This window comes from Thermobia domestica, chromosome 4 (assembly GCF_964235325.1).
Source record: "Thermobia domestica chromosome 4, izTheDome1.hap1.1, whole genome shotgun sequence".
NCBI lineage: Eukaryota > Metazoa > Arthropoda > Insecta > Zygentoma > Lepismatidae > Thermobia > Thermobia domestica.
In genome coordinates this window covers 277,259,915-277,275,367 of record NC_137457.1, presented here as the reverse complement: position 1 = coordinate 277,275,367, position 15,453 = coordinate 277,259,915, and the positions used below count along the sequence as shown (strand labels likewise).

Below are 15,453 nucleotides of genomic sequence, written 5' to 3'. Positions count from 1 at the left end.
TGAATTCGTATTTTGCCGTTTCCCGTGCTTTACAGTTCTACTTAGCATCTGATGATTTTTTTTTCAGTGGGTAAACAAACAGGAGTATTAATACACATAAAAATATAAAAGAGTTCATATTCTGAAACAATGAGTAACTTTTTTATTTTAATACAGTTCATTAATATTGAAGTGACTGGAATGATATAACCGAAATAAGTACTTTACAGTTACGCGACAACACCCATTCAAATGTAGAGAGAAACAGTGTTAGATTACATCTACTCAGAATATGTGCATAACATTTCCAAAAGTGTTTCTTTGTTCAGATATCAATGAACTGAAATAATTTAGAGTCAGCGCTAAGAAGTGAAGTTCATTGTTACTTTTATATTAAATAGGCTATGTATCCAATCTGCAATGTTATTGTCTATACTGACGGGTCTATAATTTGATAATCATAAGTTAAAAAGAAATATGAAGAAAAGTGTTTTATAAAGTGCCTATACCAGTCATTATTTTGCTGTCTTATATCTAGGACCTATCCACTGTGAGAAAGCATTAATACTATATATGGATTTAATCGAACAAATTTATTCTTGTAAGTAACACCAGACTTGTATTAGAATAATCTCTCCAACGCCATCTCACCAATTCCCTTTTTTCGTCATTGTTATAATGATTTCGTACAAATACAAGAGAAAATAAGTTGAAAAGGAAACATAGTAAGTGATACGATCGATATGTAAACCAGTTGAGAACACTCCAAGAGCATTTCCTTGAATACTAAATTTTTTCCACATGTTTTGTTTAAAGAATTCTGCTAAAAGTTCCTACGATATGTTGTTTTACGTAGACATGTTGAAAATGGAGAACTCAAAATTGAAAAATTCGCAAAATATCATCTCTTAATGACTTACGGCCCCCGAGATATGGCTCATTAAATCTCCCGAAATCCGAACTTTTTTTGGCCAATATCTGGAGAACGGTAGCCAGGTGGCCAGTGGCCACCGGTTACTATTTGGTACCAAAATGTTCATCACTGTCATAGATATTGATCAACACCAGTATGATCTCTCTATGACTTACGGTTGCCGAGATATGGTTCCTTAAATCTTCCGAAATCGGAAGTTTTTTAACCAATATCTCGGAAACGGTAAGAGTAACGCGAAAAATTACGTCACTTCTTTGAGATAGTTTTTGATGTCCTATTGAATGGTGGGCTCAAAATTGAAAAATTCGCAAATAACAGACAGACACACAGACTGTCCTATATAGACACATGATATATATACTGGTGATATCGTCATGAGACCGTAGTTTATTTTATAAATATATTATTGTCAAGTGTTTATCATTGTGATGTTAGCCTACAGATGAAAAAAAACTATAAATGTATGATGGTTAATTTTTGAATAAGTTTCATTTAGTAGTAAAAATGATAAGACTTATTGCATGTTTGTTTATTTTTAGGTAGCACGACTCCGTTTTACATTCAAGTATTGTTTGGTCCAGGCAGCCGAGAGGAGTCTCCGGACGACAATTTAGGCATGTGTTTGAGATACGAACAGCAACCTTGCGCACCATGATATAAAACATCTTTCCTGGGAAAAATTTTCTTTATAAGCCAAAGAATTTGCATTAATATTGCAATAATGATGTAAAATATTATTTATTATACCTCATTATTTATTAATTGTCCTGAATAGGATTATAGATGTGTCACTCGTCATTATGAACTTTTGTTTGTCCATTGTGATTACATTTTCAAATTTGTTCATTTATCACAATGTTTTATTTTTCTTCAATTAATCTTAAAACCCATCGTCGAGGTCTTATTCACATATAAATTTCATATCATCAAATCAATAGAATCAATCACATCCATTATCATAATAAGTATTCTGTCAACGCCGACAGGATTATTGTCTTTTACGAAAGTTTCCATGTATTCCGTTCCCCTCCTAGTCAGTTGCAGAAACACTACCTTTCTGGGAAGCCCATGAGACTAGGAAATTCTGATTAAATGCCTGGAAGCTGAATTTAATTTAAAAAGTGTATAAAAGAAATCTTTGCAAATCGGAATTAGATCTTAAGAAGTCACGGTTTTTCATGAGTATTAATATTATAGCTGGTCAATAAGTAGATCAAAGTATTAGAGCAAAGGCTATTCTAGGGAGGGTTGTCAGAATTTACGGAATATGGTTATCACTTATGCGATACTTGTTTCTTTGCGGCGATTCTACCTAATACATGACATACTATGCGAATTACGTTACTGTCACTTTTCTTCTTTCGTTTTGTCTTTAAATTATCTTGTTTAAGTTAATATGTTAATATATAGCCACAAACTATATATATATATATATAATTTTTGCAGGTGTTTATTACCTTTATTCAAATCTTTATATTTATACACAAATTTATGATATTAGGAATACCGTAAAAGGTTAAGAACTTTCTTCAACATTAGATGGAAAGCCAAGAAGAAAAATAAAGTTTGGAATGTAGAAAATATTTATCTTTTGAAAAAAATTCATGTTGTATGGAGTAGAACAAAAATTTATTTTAAAGCAATATCAACATTTATTGTCATTAATAGATATTTTTCATATAGACTGATGACATTGATTTTGAAATAACTTTTTAACACATTAACGCAAAGGCTTGGAGGTTACTAATATCTTGAAGATCTGATAGAACGAGACTCCTGCGATTTAAAAAGTTACTTGTTGATTTCATCGGACCAGCAATTCCTTCTCCTTCAACGGTTTTGAGACAAGTGTAAGAGAACACAACATTTTCAAGAAGATTTTGTTTAAAAAACTCTTATAAAGAAGACAATACCAAAGCATTTTGCATTTCAGGAAAACATCAGTATTGGAGCAACCGGACTTCAGTGGTATTTATATATTAAACAAACTTGGTAAATGACTAATTCTATCGCCTATTTTTATTTATTCGTTTTATATACAGTGAAACATGTCAACTTGGCCACCTCTTTAAGTTGGCCATCTGCTCATCTTTGCCTGGTTGGTCTTGAACCTACATTTTCCCGTAGGACGTTTGTTACTTACTACTCTGTAAGTTGGTCACTTCTCTATCTTGGAAGTTGGCCGCATTGAAGCAATGTTTACCCTATGATGATAATTATAAATTTAGGTGCTTACCTTGGCCACGTAAAATACCTTTTTGTTATTTTCTTTAACTCTTTCGTATTTCCATGAGAGGCAAATGTTCTGTATTTGTGACTGGAGACAAAGAAGCATTGATTCCCACTATTTGTTCTTGGAGGTCAATGGGCAGAATACTACCCTGATAAAGGGGTAGTGAAGGAAGATGTGAATAAGAAAAAGCACGTACAGGAATTCAGGAAATAGTTATACTCCTTTCATCGATGGCGAGCTTTAGTAATTCCGAAAAATTTTCATGATTAAAGCTAATAATCTCAATTGTTAACTATTGGCACCTAATGCCTTGTGGAAAGGTAGCGGAGGTTTCGAGATATGAATTCTCTTAAGATTTTCTCAAAACATCTTTCGCTCCGAGGGGAACACTTGCAGCTCATTAACAAGAGGTAGATGATACTATACAAGAACTAGAAAATTAGAATGTGTATATGTGCCAAAAAGAATAAAAGAAATCAACTAATACTAGAAATCATATTCTAAATATACACCAATCACTCTTATTTTCTGTAGGTTGGCCACTTTTCAATGGAACCGATGGTGGCGAACATAGGTTTCACTGTATATGAACATTAGTCGTTAAAATTTTGAGGCCGGCCAGCTTTCGAGCTTCTATATTGTAGTGAAACACAGAAAGGGCAGTGGTTTTATATTGGATCCTGGTGAAGTCTTTTGGACGGATCCTGCAATTGAACTTTTCTCACTGTCATCTTAAGTAAAAATTAGTTTCTATAATACCATCCTTCGACTCGATTCTTCATCATATCTTTACTTTTCCTGCTATCACACATCGTATCATATCCACCAGAATACAAATTTTTCTCAAATGGCATATTCACTATTTTTTTTGTTACTTCGAGCAATAACTTCCCCTTTCTATATTTTAAATACCTTCTTCTAGTTTCTCCTTTTCATCGAGCTATATTTTATTCCCTTTATTCATATATTTATAATATCTATTACTGTTTACTGATTTTTTCGCAGCAATATCCATGTGTTTGCCTTATGCAATACACTAACTCCATAAGAAGTATTTGGTCGATCTTTCTCCTTATTGTTTATAGAAGGTCTTACAAAAATTGTATTTGCGACAGTTAGATCTAGAAGTTTTAAGTTTAATGAATTTATAGTGTACATTTGATCACAAACTTAGAACTACTAATGTCTTAGGTGTGGATAAAATATTTTACTGTTTTGAGGCACTGTTTGTAGATTTATTTTCAATGGCCAAGACAGCAGATGTAACGCAGAGGAGGTAAAAATGATTTCATTAAAGAAAAATTGATAAAATCTTTGTATAAATTTTTGTAAAACAGTAATTGTCTTATTTCGTAATAAAGACTGAAAATAACCTAGATGCCTGAGCAATTTTATTTATTTATTTATTTATTAGAGAGAATTCATTAATAACATCCACTTTGTATTTACATTAGAAGTACTCACATAGTAAACTAGTGCCGTAATGAATACATTTTATAGCATTTGCTTTATATATGGATGCGGGTATTGTTAATGTTTTCTCACAGATTGCTGGTATAGTTAATGATTAAACATGTTAATTCAGGACAATCGGAGAACTATTACTGTTTTTTACTCTAGTTGGCTTTGGAGGGGGATTATGGTTTCTTTACTGTACAACTCTTCAGTTTAAGTTCAAACCATTATGCTCTATAAGATAAAGCAGACGAATTATAAATGGAAATAAATAATATAATGTATTAACTTAAATGAAGAAGCGGGAGAAACCCGAGAAAATCCACGAACATAGTATTTTCTATCAAGTTTACACGACTTGGGTCGAACCATTTCTTCTTTACGTATTCAAATGTTGTATATACAGGGTGACTGGTAATTCGATGCATTCCTTGCAAGGGAATATCCTACAAGTACTTCCGAACATTTTCACCTATATGAACCCGGGGGTCGCAAATCAATAGTTTCTGAGTAATTTGCACATGTGTGATTTCTTTGAAATTTACCGGCTAACGAGAGGTGCATGAGAAAGTTTCACCCTGACCCACTTTCATATATCACAGAGCGATGAAATTTTGCATGTGTAATCCTGCATACGTATGTAGGTCATGTGGTAATGTACAGCTCGTAACTCTGCACTGTTGTTGTGTTATAGGTACGAATGTGAAGTAAGGTATAGTGGTCCAAAATTCATTACTACACCTCAGAAAACACCGTGGCCACATCGCAGACGTATTTGCCCCTAGAAAATGACTTTACAGTTGGGAAGAGGTGGAATAAAGATGGTTTGCGGTCAAGGGAAAACGCGAACTATGAAGGATTTCATTCCGAGGGTTGTGTCTCTGCCTGGCTAACATTCGAATAGTGAAGGGGTGCGTTGTTTTTCAGGAGACGGACACCTTTTGTCAGCATGAAACACTATATTTTTCACAAGCTTTTGTTAGAACTACAGTGCTAAATGTGTTATTTTCTTATGACTTTCCAAGGTTTACATTTTTACCTTCGTAGAAATCTTATAACATTAGGTTGTGATTGTAGCAATTGGTACGGCAATGGTTGTAGTTTTGTTTTGAGTTATTAAAGCGATGCATTCGATTGTTATTTATTTATTTATGTAAGGGAATGATTCAAGGAAGGGTTCGTACCTCCAATTCCGGGGTCCCATCGGTCTTTTAAATGGGTCTAGAATTTGGGAAGGAACTGTCCCTGACCTTCTAGAAGGTACCATCCCTGCCTTCACCTAGTGGGAGTGAAGAAAACCAAGGAAAATCAAGTCAAACCAATGACAGCGTGCAAACGTCGGTGCCCAAAGTAATGATCATTTTACGTTGGAATCAGCATGGGGTATTACTACTTGCTTTCCAGGCAAAGGGTACCACAATTACCAGAATATACTATGCCTCACTGCTGCATGCGTTGAGGGATTCTGTGAAATCCTAGAGCGTGGCATGCTGACAAAAGATGCCCCCATCCTAGAAAACAACCCGTTTACTGTTCGAATGTTGGCCGAACAGATGCACGACTCTGGGTATGAAATCCGTTATAGTTCGCGTTTTCTCTTGACCGCACACCATCTTTATTCCACCTCTTCGCAACCATGTATTCATTTCCTAGGGGCAACTACTTTTGCGATGTTGCCACGTTGCTTTCTGAGGCGCAGTAATGGACCACTACACCTTACTTCACGTTAGGATCTATAACAGCAACAGCGCAGAGTAACTAACTGTACATTACCATATGACCTGCATACATATGCAGGGTTACACATGTAAAATTTCATCGCTCTACATATGTGAAAGTGGGAAAGGCTAAAACTTTCTCGTGCACGTCTAGTTAGCCGGCAAATTTCAAAGAAATTACATATGTGCAACTTACTCAGAAACTATTGATTTGCGACCCCCGATCCATACGGGTGAAAATGTTCCAAAGTACTTGTAGAATATACCCTAGTAAGGAATGCATCGAATTACCAGTCACCTTGTATATCTGAACCCTCTGAGGATAGTTTGAAGTCTCTGAAACATTTCCACACCTTGTGCTTTCGTAAGTTAATTATAAAGGTAATTAAGGACCAGTTTCTTTCTGAGGGCAGACTTTCGGGATGGGTAAAGTAAGCACACTTTACCTGACGAACACATGTCAAGTATATAGGTACAACGTCTATTTACGCTTTGGTGACTTAAAATTGTTAGCAGGAAGTAATACAAAAAGCTCTCTGGGTGGGAGTACATAACATTAATTAAATTCTACTGTACACAGTCGCTTTTTACAAGTTTGTGAATTTCAGGCTCAAAATAAAAATGTACAAGTTGGCCATTCGCTTTTTACAATTATGTGTACACGCAAATCGTTACAGCAACTATTGCTCAAAGTTTTCATGTATTATCTTGAAAGCCCTTTTTCCTTTCTAATATTTATGTTCCTGAGCAGACGAACACATTTTTTATTTCAATGAATAAGATTTCTTCGTTAAACCCTGGCCATTATGTTCAACATACATAAGCATTCATAAAAGTCGTTAGCATGTCTTATAAACATGTAAAACGTTTAAAAATATCATAAAATAGAAATAATAAAAGAGAAAAAATAAAACATGAAACTCAGGAAAAAAGAAGTTATGCCAATAAGTTTGCAAACAAAAATAATCATTCATAATCGTTATGAATTATTCTATACAGAAGTTTAATAACTCTTCTGTTTGAAAAAAGACCAATACTATCATTAAGTTTGTTATATAGTATGAGTATTTTCATGATGAATGAATAAACATACATGCGTAATACTTCTCAATCTAGTTAGGTACATTATATTTTGTTTCTTGGAATGCTATGTTGTTACACTCCTGTTCAAATAAACTTGGAAACTCGTTTGAGACTAAGTCCAGAAAAGTGAGCCTAGATACATCACAATTTCCGCAGGTCTATACAGAGGGGATCCGGTATTTCCCCTCTGTTCTTTATATAGACACTAGCTGCAAGAGATACATGTGCGCCGATAGCCGAATATGGTGAGGCACTGAGTCTTCATAAAGAACTTCTGAAACTTGAAGATCCAAGGATTCGAAACTCAAATCTCAGATGTTTATTAATTTATTTTTTAAACATGAAGATATGATGAAATAATTAAAAGTACAATATTTGTTACACACGAAAATGTCAAATTTAATGCTTTGGTGTTAAAACTATTGCTATATTGATAATTTGTTTATTGCTGTATTGCTTTTAAAAGTTTCAAAACAAATACTTGTTATAAGATTTCTCGGTTTAAAATTTCTAGACATACCGGTTAGACATACCAGTTCTCGAGATTTTGATTCCCCGCAAAACCGAGGAGACTGGATAAAACATTAAACACGACAATCTAAAATGTATATTAGTGCCTCGTGAATGAATATAATTATAAAGAAATACCCGAAAAGGTATAGACCTAAACTGTAGTGTCACATAACATATAGCCTCGATGCTCAAACACGGCGTTTAAAATTCCTATTATCTAAATGCCGTTACAAAATCCACTAATACTACTGCCACCACTCATATTTCAACAACTCCAACTACAAACAACAACAACTACTACTACAAGAACTACTAGTACTAATAATAATAATATGGAAGAAAATTTACGTAATAATATGGAAATTAGGAATTGCTTTCTGTGGACATTTTCTATTTGATATAAATACTATTGGAACATTTATCTCACATCGTTATACTACAAGATGTATTTATTTGTTCCGTTCTTTGCCATTCACAAATAGTCCAGTCGTCGGGGTCCCGGGCTCGATTCCCGGTGGGAGAGCCTTTGAAATGTTAGATGTTCTCGATGTACCTGTGTCCGTGTCCCTGTCGTTCAAGGTTACTGGAAATAGCTGTAAAACGAGTATAACCGAGTAGAAAATAGAGACAAGTGACTGAGATACTTTCGGTGAATCAGAAAAACATAAAAAGTGGTCTGAGGCACCAGATTCCAGTTAAGAGAAGTGCCAGTTAAGGGTTTGAATCCCTCTTAAGGCCATTTTATTCTTTCATGTCTTTGTGTGTTTGTATGTCTTTTTTGATTTTCAATTTACATTTGAGTTCTCTAGACTATTGTTTCTACATAACACTTTCGTACTTTATCATAACGGAAATCAGAGTGTTTCGCCGTTATTAAAAGATTGGAATCATAAACGTGTGCAATTTCACATCGAGTGTATCTTCCTTTTCTTTAACAGTGCAGTCTTATAGTAGTGGTTTAAGTATCGGTTTCGCAAGTTGGGTGTCCTGACTTCGATTCCCGTTGAGGTAATTAAGGAAATCTTTATCATTTGCAATATTGAGATTTCTGATGTATAATAACATGAAAAATATTCAATTTCCCTAAGGCTTAGAGTTGAAACTACTTTTTTCAAAGGAGAAATACTAACAATATGTCTACAAAATGACGTCATCCGCATCAATCTTGATTCGTACTGTATGTAAACGTAACGTGTTTCCCAAACAATTGATGAATACATAAGGCTCATCCTTAACATCGGTCAAAAATATGACTCATCAAAAACAAACCTTATTGTTTCCTAGCAATTGTGAAGTTGTTCCTAACATTCTACTTCTTCTACTATTTACCACTACTGCTAGAAATAATAATAATAATAATTTCGTTCGCCATTTCCAACACATTCCATATATCCGTTCAACTAAAATTTGTAAATAGGAACAATTCTGTACTATATTCGTATATATATTTTGTTAAAATATCAATACAACGAACAACTAATCAAAATGATTTTACCCAAACAAAGGTAGTTACTATGTATCATGATGAAGACAACACATCCTGCTTAGTTTCTGTTAAGGCACCAGAAGCTCCGATCTTCATATCCAGAAGTATTTTTTCTTTATTTCATTGTTTTGAGCTTTCTCCCACAATATTAGTCTCTACAGGAGCTGATACCTTCTTGTTCCACTCTTTCTCCTTCCAGACACTAATCTTTCCAAAGTATCTGTTATAAGGCAATTCATCCTTAGACAGTGTCCAAACCTATCTCTTTTCTTTTTCACAATCAACTTCAGTATTCTTCTTTCTTCATTCACTCTTCTCAGCATTTCTTTATGTCTTATTTTCTCTTTGCAGCTGATTTTTCCATTCTTCTCCATATCTAAATTTCGAACTTTATTGTGATGGATATAATTGTAGTAAAACATTTGTGAAAGTACACTAACGTGCATATGACTGTGAGAATAACAGAGCCGGTTCTTTAGCCACTTTTTCCACAGGTTTCATTTATTAAATATGTCGTGATAACTGCTTGTGTAAATATGTACCTTTTATTTCATTAATGATGATAGTAGCATTTACAATAGCAAAAGGACACGTTTGCTATATTGCGTGTTTCTCCCTATTAGTTCTAACCTTGTCTCGAAACAAGCTATTTCAAAACGGGGCTGCCTGGCTCATATATCATGCAATATTTATAACTTAACGTAAAACTGAATTTAATTGTTCCGTTCCTTAACACAACCAACCCAGACAAGTAACATTTCGATTCTATAAAGATGCTTACTAGAATTGTTTAATAATACATATGTTCCACTTAATTTTCTTGAGTCCTTCAATTTACATTACCTCTCTTCAAGAAAGAGTGAGTGAAAGTTGAGAATCTCAACGTAAAAGACGTGGGATTTTTTTTTTTCTAGTAGCCGTTCTTTTCGAAAACATAGCAGCTGATAATTACTGACTGAATGTGTGATTATCAGTTTATATTCTTAACGGTTGTCTCAAACTTTCCATTCACACGTTACACCACAGCAGGGATTTATTGTTTCTTATATGTAGAAATTTCATATCCCTTTTCGTTATCAAATTACTACATATTTTCGAAATTCATATCCGACGATTATTTTACAAAAAGGCAAAAAGGATATGGAAATTCTTCATAAAGATGGGAGCATAAGTCTTTGTTTCACAGTAAGGAAAGGATATTTATATTCGTGGTAGTAAAGAAAGTAAAGTTACCTTCATTGCAGTGAGTGTACTTTATAAATAACTTACACTAAAAGTACAAATATTCCTGAGGACATGCTGGGCAGGACAATGAATGACTGGAAGCAGCGGATACATTTAACGGAGGGACGGTACAATGGACAATTGCTGTAACATTGGTCAATGGGCCACACATTGTCTCCAGGTAAATGCAGAAAATCGGAAAAACTTTGCAACGGTTGGTCGTAGAGCCAAAAACATTTCATCACTGGATTCCTGGAAAAAATTTCAGTCCTATTTGAAGTATCACACGATAGGGTTCCTGTTTAAAAAAGTTCCCGCCATTTCAAGATGGCGACCGATGGCGCCATATGTCTGAAAAGATTTTCCCCCTCGTCTGTTATCATCACCTTTTTCCTTTTTCCCAATTCTGAACGGTTTGGATTTTATTGGTGTTTCCATACTTTTGGACCACCCTGTATATTAATTGTTAAGAAAGGTAAATGAAACATTTTCTCCGTGGAGTATGTCTCTTAAGGGTGTTTCTATATTGTTTCAACAACCTATTTTTTGACATTCATCAGATTAAGTTACTCACAAACAGATCAAATTACTTTTTGCTTCTTTAATGTAGTATTATTACATCAACACTTTAATCACCAAGCTCCATAATCAGAGGTTTTATTCTGGGACCATATAACAATACGAATTGGCATGAACTTTTAAAGCAACCCTCGTATTTCTTCAACGCCGATTCTTAGAAATGAAACGCAACCAGTTAACATTTGGAGGAGAACAATGCTCAGGAATTTGTCACCCAAAAGGTGCCTCACTTTTCCAGACAGTCCTACTTCCTCCCGTCAGCCCAAACATGGTGAGGAATTTCGCTACTCTCATGCTGTCCGCCTACGCAGTATGGACTCATGTGATGATGACAGATTTTACGTGATAATGTAAAATCTATCAATAATCGTTAATTTCATGATTTATTGGGATTGTCAATATCTTCAATATGGTTTCAATTAACCTATGGATTATCCATTATACATCATTAGTAACATAATGAAGCAAAAACTTAATGTTTTCTATGAACTATATTTCAGTCTGCTAGTGTATTCTTGCGCTGTTTAACTGGCAACTATGTGACGCATGAAGAGAAGCGCGAGAGAGTGTTGGCATCTTTTAAGCAAATTCGACGTATTCAACATACGCTCTCAAAATAAGAGCGAACTTAAAACTTCAAAAACGAACATGGATAGAAACTAAGCTATCATATATAAAAAATGCATCAGTAAACATAAAATGTGAAAACGTTCAAAGATATTTTGATAATTCTTATAACGTCAATTTAGCAAAGTATTTTTTTTTTTACAAGTGCATCGAATCACATACACAACGTGTAATTTCAACGTATATTAATAGTTGGTACTTTTGAATGAAGAAACTCATAGAAGAGATCTGATGTACTCCAAAATTGAAAGCGACGCACAAACTCATCTTTATTCAACAGTGCACTAGTGAATTTTTAGCATCGTAACCGTCGATCGCGAATATCGTGCACGTTAACGGTATCGTCCCGTAAAACAAAAGGGCCACCGAATAAGAAAAGAAAATTATGATGATAAATTAAAAGTGTTTGGTGTTAGTGCCTATATGTAAATATTTCATCTTCATGGAAAATTTTAAAATATAAGTGTCTTACAAAATGTTTCTTTTCTTTCTAATAGTTGTTGAAAATCATATTTCATAGGATCAAAGTGTGTGATTTTACATTTTTCTTTCTTAGTGAATGATGGATATCAAATCCTAAATATGTGTGCAACTTAAAGTAGTACGTCACGAGGTAAGGTAGCTTTTAAGCAGTGAAGTGCAAATGTTTACTTTCGTCTCCCACTATTCGTCTGGTGTTAACCACACATATCTGTCCCACCTTGTATTCTTTTACAGGCAGTAATGAGTATACCTTTGGGTTGACTCAATAGCGACGGTGGGCACACGGCATGTCTTTGGTATTTATAACGCCCGAATCCTAGGACCGTGGGAATGAAGTTATTTGTTTTGTTACCAGTTCCTTACTATAACCCATTAATTTGTGCAATTGAATGATGTTATAAAGATTTCTATAGAGATCCAAGGTTCGGATCCCGATAATATTATTAGTCGGTCTTCTCGAACTGGAACCAGCAAGTATCGAACCCAATCCCATTATATCTGACGTCCCGAACAGAAACATACTAGGATTAATAGTAAAATGTGTTCCGACCTCCCAAACTCCCATTATAACCAACAGCGTTCACTGACCCATTGAATAACATGTGAAGGGTGAATAACATTTACCCCTTAGTAAAAGACTACGTAAGGATAAAATATGTGCACATTGCACTTGAAGTGTTACTAAAAGACCTCTTTATAAACTACTTGTTTGTGTAGAATTGGCTTCATTGATTTAATAGGATGAAGATATACGAATATGGGCAGATCTTCTATTTTGTAACATCCTTGGATTATAGCAATCAAAAAGAACTAATAATTATTAATTCATATTCATATAATCTAGTATTACAAAAATTGAAATATTATTCATATTTTATAACAGTATTTAACATATGTCTATATCTATATGTCTCTATCTATATAGATACATCGTATTTAATATATTGTATATTACTTTGCATATATATCGTATTTAATTACTTTGCGACATAAATATATCTCTTTTCAATGTTTATTAAATTACGTTACTTTTCATTTATTACTGATACTCTCTTTATGCCACAGGAATTAGATTTCTGGACTTTCGGCTTCTATGGCTATATAACCCGTCATATATGTGTGATGTCGTCTTTCGGCGATCACACTATCCGAGGAAAGGGTATGAATAAAGAATTGGGAAAGGAAGAAAGCGGCCTGGGACATGTATGTTAGGTACCATCCCGGCATTTGCCTGGCATGAATGAGAAAACCTTATGAAAACCCCGTGTTCCCTCCGGAAATCGAACCCGGGACCACTTGCAGCAAAGATGAGAGTTCATTATGCCATGAAAGGTTTATTTAATGTATTTTTTCAAATCGCAGTCCATATCCTCTAGTTGATTGTTATAACTATTATTCATTCGTATCCAGTACAACAGTGACAAACATATTTCCCAACACGATAGCGAAAACGCTCACAAATATAAGTCAATAGTGGTATGTGAGTATAGATTTCGTCTTCTGATAACTGAGTTTAGAAAATTACGTAATCATTAGCCAAGGAAAGTACCTTCGGGAACTATGTAGAATTTTACTGCAGCACATTGAACATAATTTTCACCATTGAAACAAGCAAAACAGACATTCACTAGTTTTAAAGAAATTATGATTACCTCTTGCTTATTTTAAACTAATTTTACCGGCAATTTTTATCTTTACGGCGAAATTTTTAAAGTATTTCAGTCCAGTTTTCCCATAAAACATAGTTCTATTTTTAATTTGATGATGGTCGGCTTTTGTAACCAAAACGTTTAGTCATAGATAACTTCTGAAATATAGAAAAGCTTAGTGTAGAGTCTACCATATTTTTCATGTCCCACGATAAGGCACCATGGCTAAGGGCGATGGTGATGATGATTTATCTGAGGAAAAAAAAGTTACGACATATCTCGTAGAACAGTCTACCCTTTTGTGCCATACACGTAACTACACTACACATCCTACTGATATTGATACCAGGTGGTATATTGTTAAATTGCATCCTCTAGAGAAAGTATAAAAATCAGAAGATAAAATAGCAAAACATACCTCATGAGTTCCTACATCACTCTTCAATTTGTCGAGTATACTTTTGCTCTTTCACCCATATAAGGCTGGCGGGGAGAAAACAAATTGGTTTTCACTTTCTTTCACCTGATGTCTCTTAGATCGAAAATTTACACTTGATGTCCCGTATATGGCATTAGAATTTCCATTCTGATATAGAGTGTGTTCTAAACACGAGAAATCTGGTAGGACCGTTCAGAACATAGGACATAACATGCGATCTGATGCCATACACGTTGAGATTTCACTCTAGGACAAATCGTAAGAGGTTTCCTAGGATCTATCCTATAGTGTATAGCACACCTTACTGACCGCTAAAACCTTCCAAGTTCCTTTTCCATTAATCACTTGTATATGTAACTGTTATTGAACGTAAGATGTGAGGGATCTTAACCCGAAAGTTCATTTGTAGCAAATCTATGTTAGACAGTTCTAAATAATAATGCTTCAAGGATCAAAGATATTGCCATCTTAAATAGTTGTAATGAAACGAAGTTGTAAATATACCATAACCTCCTGAGATTCTGCATATTGCAAACAATACGTTTTTCGAACGCCCGTCGTGGCTACGAATATTTAAGAATATGCCCGAATCTCGGTTATTGTATTCGGGAAGTGTCGAAATTACTGCAGAAAAGGCAGCTGGTTTTTGTTTTTACCTACAGGTGGCTCTATTATCTGCTGAAGGCGGGCAGAAGACAATTGGGGTTATGGACGCATCTGATCCAGGTACATTGATTGAATGATTTCTCAGAAAATAAAACATAGTGCAGTAAATTTCAAGTTTAATGATTTACATATTTTATGCTTATATTACGAAGGGAAATATACAATTTTCCTTGTGTATTGTATGCAATACATACCAATTTGAGACCCAAATTACTGCATACAATTCGACCCATTACCGATCAATAGGAAAACAGTATGACAAAATGGTTTTTAAATATGTACTATTGGGTCTATTGTTACCTAATATACAAAATTTTATCAAAAGTTCTTGACAAATAAATGCTCGGGTCTCAGGAGGTTAATTAAATATTACAGCATTCGGCTC

At 34.4% G+C, this 15,453-nt stretch overlaps 1 protein-coding gene across 1 annotated transcript in view; it reads left to right on the top strand.

Annotated features, from left to right (window-relative positions):
• Positions 1 to 4,518, top strand: part of LOC145684077 (uncharacterized) — a 112,526-nt gene extending 108,008 nt beyond the window's left edge. Inside the window, exon 12 of the mRNA XM_081755941.1 lies at positions 1,453 to 4,518. Within this exon, the coding sequence (XP_081612067.1) occupies positions 1,453 to 1,568 (116 nt within the window). The 3' untranslated portion in view covers positions 1,569 to 4,518. The remainder of the gene's footprint in view (positions 1 to 1,452) is intronic.
• Positions 4,519 to 15,453: the final 10,935 nt, after the last annotated feature.